Source organism: Anthonomus grandis, chromosome 1 (assembly GCF_022605725.1).
Source record: "Anthonomus grandis grandis chromosome 1, icAntGran1.3, whole genome shotgun sequence".
Classification (NCBI taxonomy): Eukaryota; Metazoa; Arthropoda; class Insecta; order Coleoptera; family Curculionidae; genus Anthonomus; species Anthonomus grandis.
In genome coordinates, this window is record NC_065546.1 from 38937554 (window position 1) to 38952580 (window position 15027).

A 15027-nucleotide genomic window follows, 5' to 3' on the forward strand; every position below is an offset into this window, starting at 1 on the left:
TTAAAATCAGATAGTACCTAGTTTAATTGCACTGTATCCAAATAGTGAAAACCCATTTGTACCGGCAGATTTGATATGGTACCAACAGGATAGCGCTTCCCCCCACACTATTCGCGAACAGTACGAGATTACCTTACCAACATTTTCCCAAATAGATGGATTAGAAGGGGGAGTTTTATTAAATGGCCAGCAAGGTCGCCAGATTTAACCCCATTGGTTTTTTATCGATGGGGTTATCTAAAATCCAAAGTTGATTTTGATAAATTTGAAAGCTTAGAAGAATTAAAAAATAAAATTAAAGCCGTAATAGAACAAATCTGGCTTCAAACAATAAGTGAAGTATTACAAGAATTTGAATATCGACTTGGTTACTATCAGGAAGTTAATGGTCAATAATTTGAACATTTATTTTAATTTTTTTTTATAAACTCTTCCAAAAATTCTTGATTATTTATAAAAAAATTTATTGCAAATTTGTTAATAAATATTGAGGTTAGGTATAGGACATGGTAAATATACTTAAAATTTTACACAGAATTAAAAAATAAAATAAAAAATGGGTGTTTCTATTTAAAAAAATTAAGTTGATAACCGTAGCTCATTTTTGGTCCACCCTGTATACATGAATTCATCTGAAATAGAAGAACAAGATCCTATTACCGTGTCCGAACGTTTTTTTTTCGAACATATGCCTGAATGTTAACTGAATTTGTTCCAACTTGCGCGTCATCACAGTATATGGTATCTGATTTCTGGGAAGGCTGATGTCGGTGGCCTATTTAGTTCATAGGCTGAAAAGTTTAATGCTTCTCCCCATAAGCTTTTTGGAATGCCTGAATCACTCAATTATGGTTCTGACTCTATTAAGTGTCCTATTAATTCTTTCATATTTTCCATTTGATTGAGAGCTGTAGAGTACAGTATACTTTACTATGATACCTTTTAGTCTACAGTATCTAAAATCTCCTCTATTATCTAGTCTAAATCTCCCAACTTTACTATTATACTGTATTTCAAGTTTCATTTTCCTTTAAATTAGCTTCTGCTTCATTTTTAGTATGTAATATTTTTATAACTAGAAAATGTAAGAAATCATCAATAATTACTTGAAAAAAATTTTCTACGTCAAAGTTAGTTTCTATAATAGAACTACATATGTCAATGTGTAACTTTGTCCTAAATATTTGTCCATTTGCAATATATGTTTTAACATAATTAGATAGTTTATTAAACATTATACGTGTATTTTTCTAAGCTGTCTTAGACAAAATGGTTCCTGGCCCTGAGTCAATGTGACAATTTATTACTTTTCTCAGACATATATGTTCTGCATACAATACAACATCATGGTCATTTGCTGCATTCACTTCTTATCTCCTTATGTCATGGTGTGGCTCCTGTTTATGTTTCTCTAAACTTACTGTTAGAGCTATGACTTTCTTCTCGGTAGTGCTGCCTGAAACTTCCTCTAGTTGCTTTTCTACTTGTTGATTTTCTTTTTTAGCCCTAAATCTGAATGTGATGGATACTTCCAGATATATAACAACCTCTAGACGTATTGGCTTTAAACGCTGTCTCCTGGTCAGTATGTTCTTTAGAATTATGTTTAATTTCTTCATCCAACAACCTGGATTTGACAAAATCTATATTAGCATCTGCTACTATCTCAACAGCAGTCATTACTGTGTTAAATTTTGATCGTAATGATAGAAGTAAGTGACACACTAGGTCACTTTCATTTGTGTCCCCTGTTCCTTTAGGTCCCTAAAAATGGTTTCAAACTCGAGAAAATGGTCCTCTAGTCTCCATTGTGGCCAGGCTTTAAACTTAAGGATTTTCCCCAAAGTGATAACTTGGTAAAGCTTAAGCTATCCTAACACTCACTTAACATTTACTTTCTTTCAACAAAAAAAACAGTTTTCTATTTTTACCTGTACTTATTCGACTTATTTTTCTCGGTTTATAAAACTCACAGATAACCAGATTACTACTCTTATTTTTTAAAGATGGGTTTAATAATGAAAAACACTTTTAGTATTTTATCAAAAAAATACGTTTTAATAACGTCTAGATAACCAAAGCGAACAACAACTTACGTCACTTATGTCTAATATAATATTTAGTTTTCTAAGTTGTTAGGTTGGCTAACTTCTCTTTAAGGTCTGATTACACTTGTGTACACAGTACTATGGTTTTTAGTAATTAAAAAACCATAGGCAAATAATTATGTTGTATACCGTTTTTTTAAATAGTGTCGTTGCTTTAACAATGTCTTAAGCCCTGATGATAGCCTACGGCCGAAAGCGCTAGGCAGTAATTTTTCAATTTAGTATACGCTGAATACAAGAAGTGTGTTTTATTTATTAATCAAACAAAGCGTGCAACTGATACACTCGTTAATTTTTAAAGGTTTAATTTTTTCTGATTTTTTTTCTAAAAATTGGATAAATACCCATTATTCCATAATCACTCAAGTACAAATTTAAAAATGCGTATGCATATTCCTCAAAAAATTTAATTAGAACCTATTTCAGCATTTACAAAAAAACACATTAAGAATTATGAGTATTAAGAATTAATCGATTTTTGAGAAAAATCATTCGCTTTTTATAAAATGCCTACAAAATGCCCCTTACTCCTATATATATTCTACAATTAATATAATTACTTCCTGATGTATTAAGCATTATTATTAGGAATTGCCTATTGGGAAATTTTTGGTAAATAAAATTTTAAAAACAATAGTTTTTTTGTGCAAGATAATTTTTTGGTTAATACGTGCTTATTCCTTACTGCAATAGTAAAACCCATCCAATTAAAATCACCGCATTATAATAATTCTTACTCTTAACCTTCCTGATGCCATTTCTATTACAATACCCAGATAAAAACCACGTTAAAATTTACATAAAGTACACACTTTACATAAAACACATACGGATAATGATGTGAAAATTGTTGTACATTACGATAATACGCATATTTTATCAGCATCCAACAACCTACATCTTCGAATATACAGGGTTATTGTAGAATACCATATAGTAAGAAATACCACGAGAAACGAGGTATGTAGGTTGGGTAAATCTGTAAACGAGAATTTTGCCCAAAGGTATAAACGTGTTCAGTGAAAGTCTAAAATCGAGAATCGAGAGGAATTAAAATGCCATATTCACCTGTTCGGCCGAGACGTAATAGACAGTAAAATACATATAGGCAGGTATTTTGTTTTGATTACACACAACCATATAAATTTTATTATATAAGGTTTCATTCAGTTCTTCTTGATAAATGAAATATCTCTTATATACTGGAGTTTTAATATATTTAATGGACGCAATAGAAGATAGGAATAATATGTTGATGCTTTTTCTTTATAATTGGGTAAACTACTCAAAGAAATATATTACTCCCAGAACCTAAAAATTACGAAAAATTTTATTTGTTCTAACCTCTGAAGAAGATAAAAATTTCTCTCAAATCCCCAGAACATACGAAAACTGTCCCTTAAAGCCTTTAAAGTAAGAGATGTAAGTTACTTTAAACAGTAGATATTGAGAAGACATAAGCGTTTAGAAAAATTAAATAAGGAAAACACTCTGTTGTAAAAAAAAGCAAAAAAGTTTAATACTTTTATATATGTATATCACCATCTCAGTTGTTACGTTTGGTGCCAATGTTACGTAATCTCAAACTCAGGGATCCCAATTCAATCTAAATTCATTCAGTTAGCCACCCACCAGTATATCTGATGCAATTTACTTTCTCATTTATAGACAAAATAAGCCAATTAAAGTTCACATTTCAAAATATTTAACTAAGCAAATTAAGTTAAGGGTTGTGATTTAGAAAGTAAATCTTAAGGGCCGGATGGTCATTATGACCAAACCAAACCCAACTAAATTAGATTCAACCACTCAATATCAATATTCATCTCTATTCAGGAGGAGTTTGTTACGGTCAAAATTTTATCAGTTAATCTGAATTTAAATTAAATAGAAGAAGTTAACTAAAAAGTTTAAAATATTAATGAGCGCCACCGAATTTAGTCAAAAGGCCTCATTGTGCAGGTCTGTCGGTTTACATTACTGTGACTGTGAGTACCAGATAAGTAACTAAAGCTGCTTTAAACTATACTTAATAAAGAAGAAGTGTAGGCATAAACTAGGGAAGTATTAATTTAATGAATATTAAGTAAAATCAGTAAGTAATCAGCTTGAGTAAATAACAGACAAATGACAGTTATAATAAACATCAAATGGGATGAACTCATGACAGAAAAGTGAAAAACTTATCCTTAGGTTGAGACCCATCAGTCAAATGTCACTTCGAATATTAATCCAATAATAAACAATGGCCATGGCTGTTTATTTTATATAAGAAATATTTTTGTAGAAAACCACGGTTTCCATGCGGCAATAAGAAGGAATTCACTTTACTTGGATAGAAACAAAAGAGCACAGCGCAAATGATGCAAGTGATGGAAAGTTCTATCCATGGCAATTCTCCCTATTCTAAAAGTACGATATTTTTAGCTAGTGTTCAGAGATTCAAGAGATTAATAAACATCCTCAATAATAAAAATGACCTTTCAGTTGATGTCTCAGACAAGAAAGGTTTAAGTGCAAGATGAGAAAATCAACCAACAATTAACAATAATAGCACTGGTTGATAAAATTTAATTTTTTTTATGCCACACGAACATATATGACTTGTTAGGAAAACTACACGATTAGAAATTTTCCATCACACATGGATTTTATTTGATAAAAAAATATGAATTTAAAAAAAATAGATGTTAACACAAATATTGCCTTAAAAGGTTTAAATCGAAGATTTTCTAGAGTATTTACCTTCTGGGTGGTCCATATTAATTGTCCCAACAGCAGTCCGCCAATATCCGTGGGTTTCACCTACCCTGGTAGCGTTTTTCCATCTTTGATAAATCCTGATATAACCTTTTCCCGTGTTCATCATTCACAGGATTCTCAGGAAAAAATCAAGATGGGAATCCAGGAAATGGATTTGAAGAGACATATTGTAACCAAAATCTTTATAGGCCAGTAGAAGCTCGGTAATCAACTCTTTATAGTTGTCACTTGTACATTTTTCCCAAAAAATTCAGAAGAACAGCCAAACTGATTTTTTCAAAACGTTTAATTTTTCTTGAAAGTTAGGTTCTTTTATGAATTCTCTGATTTGTGGTCCCACAAAAATACCTTTTTTAATGTTGGCATCACTTATTCTGTAAATTTTTTCGTTTAAATATAAAAAACTATTTCTATTGATCCAACGATTTTACACAATTTTTTATTAGGCCTAATCCAACAATTTTGTAAACATTTGACAGAAATTCAAAAAGTCTATGATTTCTGTGACTGTCTGGGGAATATACAGACCAGTACACACTAGTGCATCAAGGATATTTTAACCTAGATAAAGACAAGGAAATTTAAATTCCCAGCATTATTAAATTGAATTCTAAAAATTGAGGACTGATACATAAATATGTCCATAATAGGATTGAATCTCTAATTATACCTTGGAAGATGAAGACAAATACATCCAAAATGTACCTCAACTTTATTAGAAAACACTAAGGTACGTCATCATTGAAAAATTTACCTCTCCTTTATTCTGTGTAGTTGCATAATGATTGGCCTGGTTGCAAAAAAACAACAAAATGCTATAGAATAAGTTAGGAACTTTAAATTAGAAGAAAATCATAAGGCTTGGCTGGTTTCCTACCCAAGAAGAAAATAGGAAAAGACAGGCGATAAAACTGTCGTCAAATATGACAGTTAAAATATCATTATTGTCATTTTTGTCATATTTGATGTACGTAAACAATCAGCCAATCAGAATCAGTCGACCATCTTGGGTGGCAAACTATTCCGCCTCGCCATATACAACCTTCAACCCACGGTCCTTCAGAAAAAGAACCAGGACGGTCTGTTGCAGTTTATTTTTTTCAGATACATAAAGAATAAGAAAATGAAATAAATTCAAAATGTTAGCGAAAGCATTACTGGATTATAGAACTTTAAGAGGCAATTTCTAAGTTATTCTGGTGCTAAAGTTAGTAAAATAAACAGTTATCATTTTAGTATTAATTCTTATGATGAAACTCAAATTATGAATCAAAATATTATTTTTTTTAATTGTTTTGATTTCACTAATGTCAGAAGTCATATCCTAGCCAATAAGATTCCAGCTCATTCTCCTATATCCCTACTAAAACCATCTCTGGCGCGAAAATCTTTGACCTCTAGGAGTCTTGAAGAACAAGCCTTTGAAGAAGGTCGAGTTCTTGGAATTTTTGTCGGTTTTACTCCAGTGAAAAGTTGAGAACTCTCCTTTTGGGTATCTTAGTTTGTGATTTAAGTAGATTATAAGTGGTGTAGTTAAATCCCAACTTTTTCAAGGTTCTTTGTTTAAATTTCCAGTTTTGTGTTCCCGAGAAAAGACCAGTTCCATTGGTAAGTCCTAATATTTTCATTTGGCATCTTGGTTTATGATACTCTACATATTACACATGTAATTTTATATAAGTAGACTCAAGCATACCGTTAAGTTTAACCTTAATCAATGCTTATATCTACTTACTCTATTGGAGATTCCTCAATCTGGGTATTCTTCCACTTTCAAGAAGTAGAAATCTCCACTCATCTACTCCAATAACGACCACAACATCTACATTGACATTCACTGTTAAACCGATTCACCCAGGTCCTCTATCTCAATCAAGACTAGAATTGAGTTTGAAGATAGCATGATCATTTGCTGTCTGGGATTATGACTTAGTGTCAATGGTCAACTCGACCTAGAGCCATCTCGTGACAAGGTAACCTATTTCCAAAACCCATAAATCACGGATGAAAACCCGCTTCAGCTTTGTTGTGCTGTATGTTAACCAGTAATACAGTAAGCCTAGAGAAGGATTTGTAAATTTGTGTTATTAGCTAATTTGTTTTGTTATTTATTTTATACTGAAAGATTAAATAAATGTTGGGAATTTAAAGCTTATTTTAATAAGCCACCCACGAAAATAAAAACGCTACACAGGGTTTCTAAAAAATATATATAAACTAAATTAAATTGTGTGTCTAAATATAAACTACTAGCTGAATGCCCGCGGCGTTGCTCGCGTGAAAATAAAAGAAAAGTCGAAGAAGGCCTCCAATAATAGTAAATGCAACCCACAATACACAAAAATAAAATCCGAAGCCACGGCTCAATGATTGTACATGCAACCCACAATACACAAAAATAAAATCCGTAGCCTCGCCTCATTGATAGTACATGCAACCCACAATTGCCACGCCGTTTTTTTTTGAAGTCAACGGGCGCGATTAATATAATATAATTATTATAAAACCAAGACACAAATAATCTTAAAAATGATTCGTTAGATGCAGCGCGAGCGGTAAGACTGAGTCGAGTCACCTCTCGGGTATCAGTCTCGTATGGACCCGCCTTGTTGTTATGTCTACCAAAATATAAATAATACAGAGGCACTTTTTCAATCATATTTATTAATCAGTTTTATGCCCCCATGCGATATTTATCATATCGCTAACACCGCTTATCGGTGGAATTTTAAAAAGTTCGTTCGTATCCGGGGCCTACATTATAAAAAACATGGTTGTAGTTCATTTTTTTTTAAGTTGATGTCTGCGACTCCTTGGTGCGGGCAGTCTCCGTTCAAACTCCGAAGCCACGCCCCCTTAGTTCTCGAGGTCACGGGTAACAATTTTCCCATTTTTTACCCCTTATCGGTGGAATTTCGAAAAATCCGTTCTTATCCGGTGCCTACATAACAAAAGGAACCCGTTGACAAAATTTCACGTTTCTAGCTATTGTAGTTTGGGCTCTGCGATGATGAGTCAGTCAGTCAGGACAAACTCTTTTATATATACAGGGTGTCATTGAAATGGTGTAAAAAAATTCGGGGGGTGATAGTACTCCTAAAAATTTTAAAAAAAGTTCCTATAACTATAGGGTGGAAAATGCATATTAAGGGAGTTAGGGGCACTGAAAGGGTAAATTTAAAAAACGGTTTTTTAAAATTGTAGGCTTAAAAAACGAGATAAAATTTCGAAAAAAAATCCTCTGCCATAAATTTTGACCCAAAATCAAATGGTGATACTGAAAAATAATTATAGAAAAAATAATAGTAGGGGGTTAATTCGTGAATAACTTTTTTTAAGTTATTTTCTTCGCAACGTGGGTTCATTTTTTAAAAACTACATACTTTTTCCTACAAAAAAGGTACTCTTGTTGCACATCGCCCAGAACGATGGTTTTCGAGAAAATTGAAGGCAAAAAGTTTGCTCTGATGGGCTGCTAACTGGTTAAACAACATAAACTTATGAAAGTTATGGGGTTTCAAAAGTAAACAAGTAGTTATTAAATAATTAATTGAAAAATCTAAATTTCATGATTTTTAAAACATCGTATTGCTTTAAAAAAACGAAATAAACCAATTACCAAAATTCCTTACTATCACCCCCCGAATTTTTTTACACCATTTCAATGATACCCTGTATATATATAGATAACTATATGATTATATACAAGTTAAATTAGTATTTGACCAAAAAAAATCAAATATAAAACAATAGAAATATTAGAAAATGTCTTAGACAGGCGCAAGATGTCCAATCTGTACGATGATAATGTAACCTGTTAGAAAAGACAAAATTAGCCTTATAAAATATATCTCTTTAAATTGCCATTTAGTCAGTCTGATAATTTACGCATAACAAATGTCCTATAAGAAGTAACATTTAGTAAGAGGAAATATTGGATGTATCAATTAAGTTATGTCTCCTAAAACCTTCTCGACCAAAATGATAATTCAGCTTACATAAATATTGGCAAAGCCAATGCCTAAAACTAATAAAGTTGCCATCTCAAATAGTAAAAACAAAGAATGTACTTATAAGGATGTAACTATGAACTATGAAATTCTCGATGTTTATATATGTTTTGAGATGCAGAATTGATTAAAAATGGGAAAAGATTGTTGGATAGAGGCGCAATAAACTTTAAGTTTCTTTAGTTTATTTTTCGACCTTTATAAAGTCATCTTCAGAACAAACACTTGTTTGTGGCTTGCCAATTGCTTACTAATGTTTGCCAATTTTTTTAGGATTTCATAATGAAATCTTGTCCATAATTATTGCTTAAGTTTATCATAATTGGTGTCATGATCCAGTGGTTTCCAGTACTTACCTAAAGATAGCTTTATAAAAGCTAAAAGAACGAAATATAAATTAAAGAAGCTTTAGTTTTATTGGTGCCTCATCCACCAATCTTCTTCTTTATTTAATTTTAAAATTACCTAATATTTAGAAAAAATTTTGAATTTTAATTTTATCTTAGTCTGAGGTCTCATAAGGAATATTTATAAAATTTTGTAAAAAAAATTGGGTAAACTATGTTTGAAAAATTTAGTCCAGATAATTTAATGATAATTTAAGTTGTTCAGTTAGTCAGCCCTTTACTTAACTTACTGTTTTTTTTTTCTAGAATGTTCTTATAGGAATCCTGGGGAAAGTGATAGTCTGTATAGCGGGGCTATCACGTAAACGCCAAGAAACCTTACTGTACTTAGCCATAACTATCTTAGCAGTTAACGCTGTAGCTATAGTGCTGTCCGAGAGGGAGCTGTACCAAATAGGATTAAATCAGTTGCACCGTACTTATACTAATCATGTGATTATAGATTATGGTAAGTTTTCTTTTCAATTATTACAAGCTTATTTGAAAATCTTACATGTTGTAATAAAATCTTTTTAAGGTAATTCCCAGTTACACCTACTTATTAACAAATAAGTCAAGACGCCTGTAAAATGCATTTATACGTGCTTAATATCCGTCATGGCAAAATGAATATTTCTTTACTCGTATGTAATTAAAGACTAATTAAAAGTCTGTAGGCAATTTTTTTTGGTAATACCACGTGATGCCTACGGCACTGCCTCCGGATTTCTAGGACTTTATTCCTTAATAAATGAATATTTTCTTACTATTTGGGGCATCTAATCTTATGTAGGGCCCAAAGTTCATTTTTTATTTATTACCCTTAAGTCTAGAATAGCTCTCTCGAATCTTACGTCGGTTTTAAGGGTCACTATGAGACTTTTACAACCACTTTATGAACGTCTGGATTATAAACCTGCATCAGTTTATTTAATGGCCTTTGGGAACTATCTGGTTTTATTCCCCTATAAATAAAGAATTCCAGCTTATGTCACAGTATATATAATAAATTATGTACATACATAAGATATTTTGGATAAATGGTACTACTTTTTACCTTATATGGCAACAGTGATAACGCGGATATCGATGAGTTAAGACGAATTAGCACAAGTCACATCCGTTAAAGCAGGCGCTGTTCTTAGATTTAAATTCTGATGATTATTAGTGGCAAATGGGGCAAAATATAATTGACAACTATAACACTAGGTAGCAAACAAAAGTTTGTTTTATTGAATTACTGTAGAATAATATTTTAAGAAAGTTACGATTAATATTTACAAGTTACATAGCTTTTATATTTCTTTGCATTAGAAAATCCTTTGACGTAACGTTTAATCGAAAACATTTAAATATTGAAATTATGTTAAAAAAAAAATTATTGTAGAAACCTAGTCGTGTATAGGTGTAATGTTGAGAAACCAGCAACATAGTTTTTTAACATAGTTTTTGATTTAATTAGCAAATTTAGTAACATTGCTATTATGTTTAAATGTTACACACTGAAATGATATTGAATATGATAATTTTTATTGTAAATTGTAGGATCAGTTTATAAAGGATGTTTTATTTAGAGGCGGAGAACTTTAAATTGAAATTAAACACAAAATATTTTATTGATATGAACGAATTTGCTTTTATATTAAAGAATTTTTTTTGGCCTTAATATTTAAAAATGATTTCGGGCATGTGACCCCCACGGCTGGCGCGTACGTGACGTAATCTAGAGGACCAATTTTCACACACTCTTTCCAGTACTGCAGGCTGTATTTCGGCAATCACACGTCGTATGTTGGCTTCTAAGTGCTCAAGTGTTTCGGGTTTATCAGCGTAGACATGCGACTTAACATAACCTCAAAGAAAATAATCTAATGGCGTCAAGTCGCACGAACGAGCTGGCCAGGTCCATTCCTTGAAATTATTCGTTGCTTGAATGTCTCTTGCAGTAAATTAGTTGTATGGCACGTGGGACCGTCTTGCTGAAACCACATTTCTGCAACGCCTGCAACGGCTTCCAATTGAGGCACAAAAAAGTTGGTTATCATGTTTCTGTATCGTTCACCGTTTACTGTAACGTTCTGACCATCAGCATTTCTGAAGACATAAGGCCAATGATTCCATCGGCTCATAAAGCGCACCAAACGGTTTTCTGGATGTAACGGTTTTTCGCCAATAGCTCGTGGAGTCTCATCCCCCCAAATTTGGCAATTCTGCTTGTTTACATCAAAAGTGTGCTTCATCACTAAACAAAATTTTCATATGAAATCGTGGATCAACAGCAATCTTTCCTTCCGCCCATTCAGCTAATGTACGGCGCAAAAGATGATCCTGGGGTTTTAACTCCTGGACAAATTGAATTTTATATGCTCGCAATCCGAGATCTTTGCGCAAAATTTTCCATAAAGTGGATGGACATAAGTTCACTTGTTGAGAACGACGAAACATTTGGATCATTATCAACACTATGCTCCACAGCAGCTATCGCTTGTTGCGTGCGCACTGTACGGCGTCTTACGGGATGCGTATTGTCGACTAGAGTAAAAGTATTGCGAAAACGATTAACAGTTTCTCGAATTAATCTCTCTGAAGGACGATTATGAGCACCATAAAACTCACGTAATGCCCGATGTGTTTCTCGAATAGAACCATGTCTTTCAAAATAAATTTGAACCATTTAGAAACGTTGCTCCGGCGTGAGTCTGTTCATGATGAATTGCCAAACCAAACTAATCTAAAAATAACCCAGAACTGTCAGGTCGGCTGTCATAAAAAACAGTGTTGCCAAATTAAAGTTCTCCGCCTCAAAAAAAAACACCCTTTATGTATATATTTCTATTTTTTGAAAGAGTAATTAGAAAGATAACCTAATGTATAACATTAAAAATAAATAAACAACTTATTTAGATAATAGATATATGCCATTGGAGATAAAGCGCCTTGCAGTATTGCCGTTATTAATCAATATCTTATTTCGTATCGCGTCTTTGGTTTGTCGTCTATTAAACCCATTTTTCCAGTAATTATTTTTTTATTACTATTTACTAACTGCTTGTTTTCAGTTCCTTGTTAACCTACCATGTTTTTATACCTTATCTATATTCATTATACCATATACACTGATATGGCACAACAGATATGGCAACGTAAAGTAGACACATCAAGTGATCAAAGTCAAGTGATAGTTCTCCATTAATGTCTTCATTAATGTTATCCAAACCTAATTTCTCTTCTGCACAAGAATTCTATTCAGAATTCTACAACTTTCTTTCTTCAAAAGTAATTTAGTTGGTATGCAATACAAAGGGCTAGGATTAGCTCATAAATAGATGTTTTCAAAAATTTCATTCATCTAGATAGAAGTATAGTTACTAGAAACAAATATTCATCTGTTGAATCGAAGCCACATTTACGCACCAATTTTAATTCATTTAAATATAAGGTCTTAAAATAAGCGGCTAAAATACCTTTAGTGGTTTTCTGAATAAGTTCCTGTAAATAGATTTTTGCAGAGGTTTCTGTAGTAGTAATTTTATGAATGAATGTTTTGGTTACGGATAATGTTTTTTTTAAGCTCCTCGCAAGTATTTCTTCTAGGATTCTATTAATTATAATATTTGAGACTCTCTCTTTGTAGATGTCTATTCACATTCATGTTATCATTTATGATCTCTTTCTAAAAAGACTTTCTGACTATATAAATAAAAAATATGATCCTTATAGCTGCCTTTTGCTTTTCAGCAAAAAATATTTCTTTTTTTCATTTTTATTCATTCTAACCGATTAATACCACTTTTTCTTAAATGTGAAGTAGAATAAAGAACTCCATTGCTTGAAAAAAAATTTATTAAAAATATTCATAACACGATAAAGATCGTTTTTACCAGTTTGCATATTGTTTGCAGTACAATAAATACCAAAATCGGCTTCAAATAGGAATATTTTAAATTTCAGTTGAAGATTCTGAAAATCATCGGTCTGAAGAATAAAAAGTAAAGGGCTCCAGACCGAACTCTAAAGTAGACCAGAAGATGTGATCTATAACCTCTTGTATTATAGCACATTTTTATGGTAATATTTCTGTTTGTATATAAGATTATAAACAAACTGTCTAGGAAAACCCAAAGCAATAAATGTTTCTAACTCTGTCTCTTCCTTTCTCTCTTTCTCTATCTCTGTTTCTTGCTCGCTTTTCCTCTTTCCAGTCGTTTTATCCTTGCTGATGATCGCGATTTTCTCGCATAACTCATAAGTTTGACTAACAGTCTTCATTTTGTACGGTCCCTGTGTTTTAGTTAGTAGTCATCGATATACCTCTTCCTCTTTTATCTGGAATATTCTCAGATATAATAACTTTTTCCATTGCAGGCAGATCGGTAATAATCTGGTTTTTATTTTCAATTCATTTCAAATATAAACTGTCAATTTTCTCTGAATTTGTTCAGAAACACGAAGAGCCCAGTTTCAGTACCGTATAAAAAATAGACCAGGCGAAAGCTATAACAAATGTCATTCTTTTATTTTGGGAAATCAAACGATCTTTCCATATTTTGGTAACCCGGAGCTTCATGGAGCTTTTTTCCATGACTGTGCTCCTTAGTATTTCTTCCCCCTCACAGATTCTATTGCTGGCTATCGTAGAGCCTAAGTTGTTAAAACTGTCTTCTAGGTCAAATTGGTTTTATTATATCTATCGACTATTAGTATTGTAGCCTTTTCTTTTTTAAATTATAAGTCGACTTTATTGCTTTCATGGTCCACTCGTTTGAGAACTTCTACCATTTATTCTTCTGTCACTGCTATGAAGGTGGAATGGTCAGCAATTCTCAAATTGGTAATTTTGTTCCCGGATATTGCTGGATATCCGGGATAGCTACCTCCAGACCATTTATCTAAGAACTTTTTTATCACAAATTTACCAGGTATAACTGGTTCCTCCTTACGCTCTAAATTATTTTGAGAACATTTAATAATAAATAAAGAAGTTTATTTACCATAATAGCTACATACATTACAATAATTATAATTATAATATAAAGCAGTACTAAAGTCTACAAAGAAAATAAACTACAATAATAATAATAAACCATTAAAAGTTCATTACATACTAGGTATTCATTACATTTATTACATATTTATAATATTTATTACATAGGTATAATAGAGTGGTGATCAGCGTAATAAAAGAAAACGTACACAACAATTATTGGTATAAATAAAACCTAACCTAGGACAACACAAATGGTATAATAAAACTTATAACTAAAATCATAAAAAGAATATAATGTACAACACACAAAAAAATAGAAATACTCTTAGCTATCCCTATTTAAAAGATGTTTTCTCAATAGCCTCCTAAACTGGCTTACATTATCACAGGTCTTAATTATCACAGGCAATTTATTAAATTCTATTGAGCCTCTAAATAAAATCGAATTAAGTAACTGAACAGTGTTACACCTATCATCCACTATGGCGAAATCTTGACGATGTCTAGTATTGTATGTGTGTACATTCTCAAACGATTTTAACTTATCACAGATATAGGTGGGTAACAAACAATGTTTCAATTTAAATATAAACAAATAGACATTAAACTTTATACGTTCAGTCACAGACATCATATTTAGGACACTTAACATACATTTAATTGGTGTATATCGATCACATTTTAAAATCAGTCTCATAGCTCTATTCTGTATTACTTCCAACTGGTGTATTTTATATTGTGGCAGATTACACAACAACGTGGAGCAATACTGC

The 15027-nt window shown here is 32.0% G+C and overlaps 1 protein-coding gene across 4 annotated transcripts in view; it reads left to right on the forward strand.

Annotated features, from left to right (window-relative positions):
• LOC126745874 (serine-rich adhesin for platelets-like) overlaps positions 1 to 15027 on the forward strand; it is a 200526-nt gene that overhangs the window by 148857 nt on the left and 36642 nt on the right. For all 4 annotated transcript variants that reach the window (XM_050453908.1, XM_050453921.1, XM_050453931.1 and 1 more), the window contains exon 4: positions 9535 to 9736. In XM_050453908.1, the coding sequence (XP_050309865.1) occupies positions 9535 to 9736 (202 nt within the window). The remainder of the gene's footprint in view (positions 1 to 9534; positions 9737 to 15027) is intronic.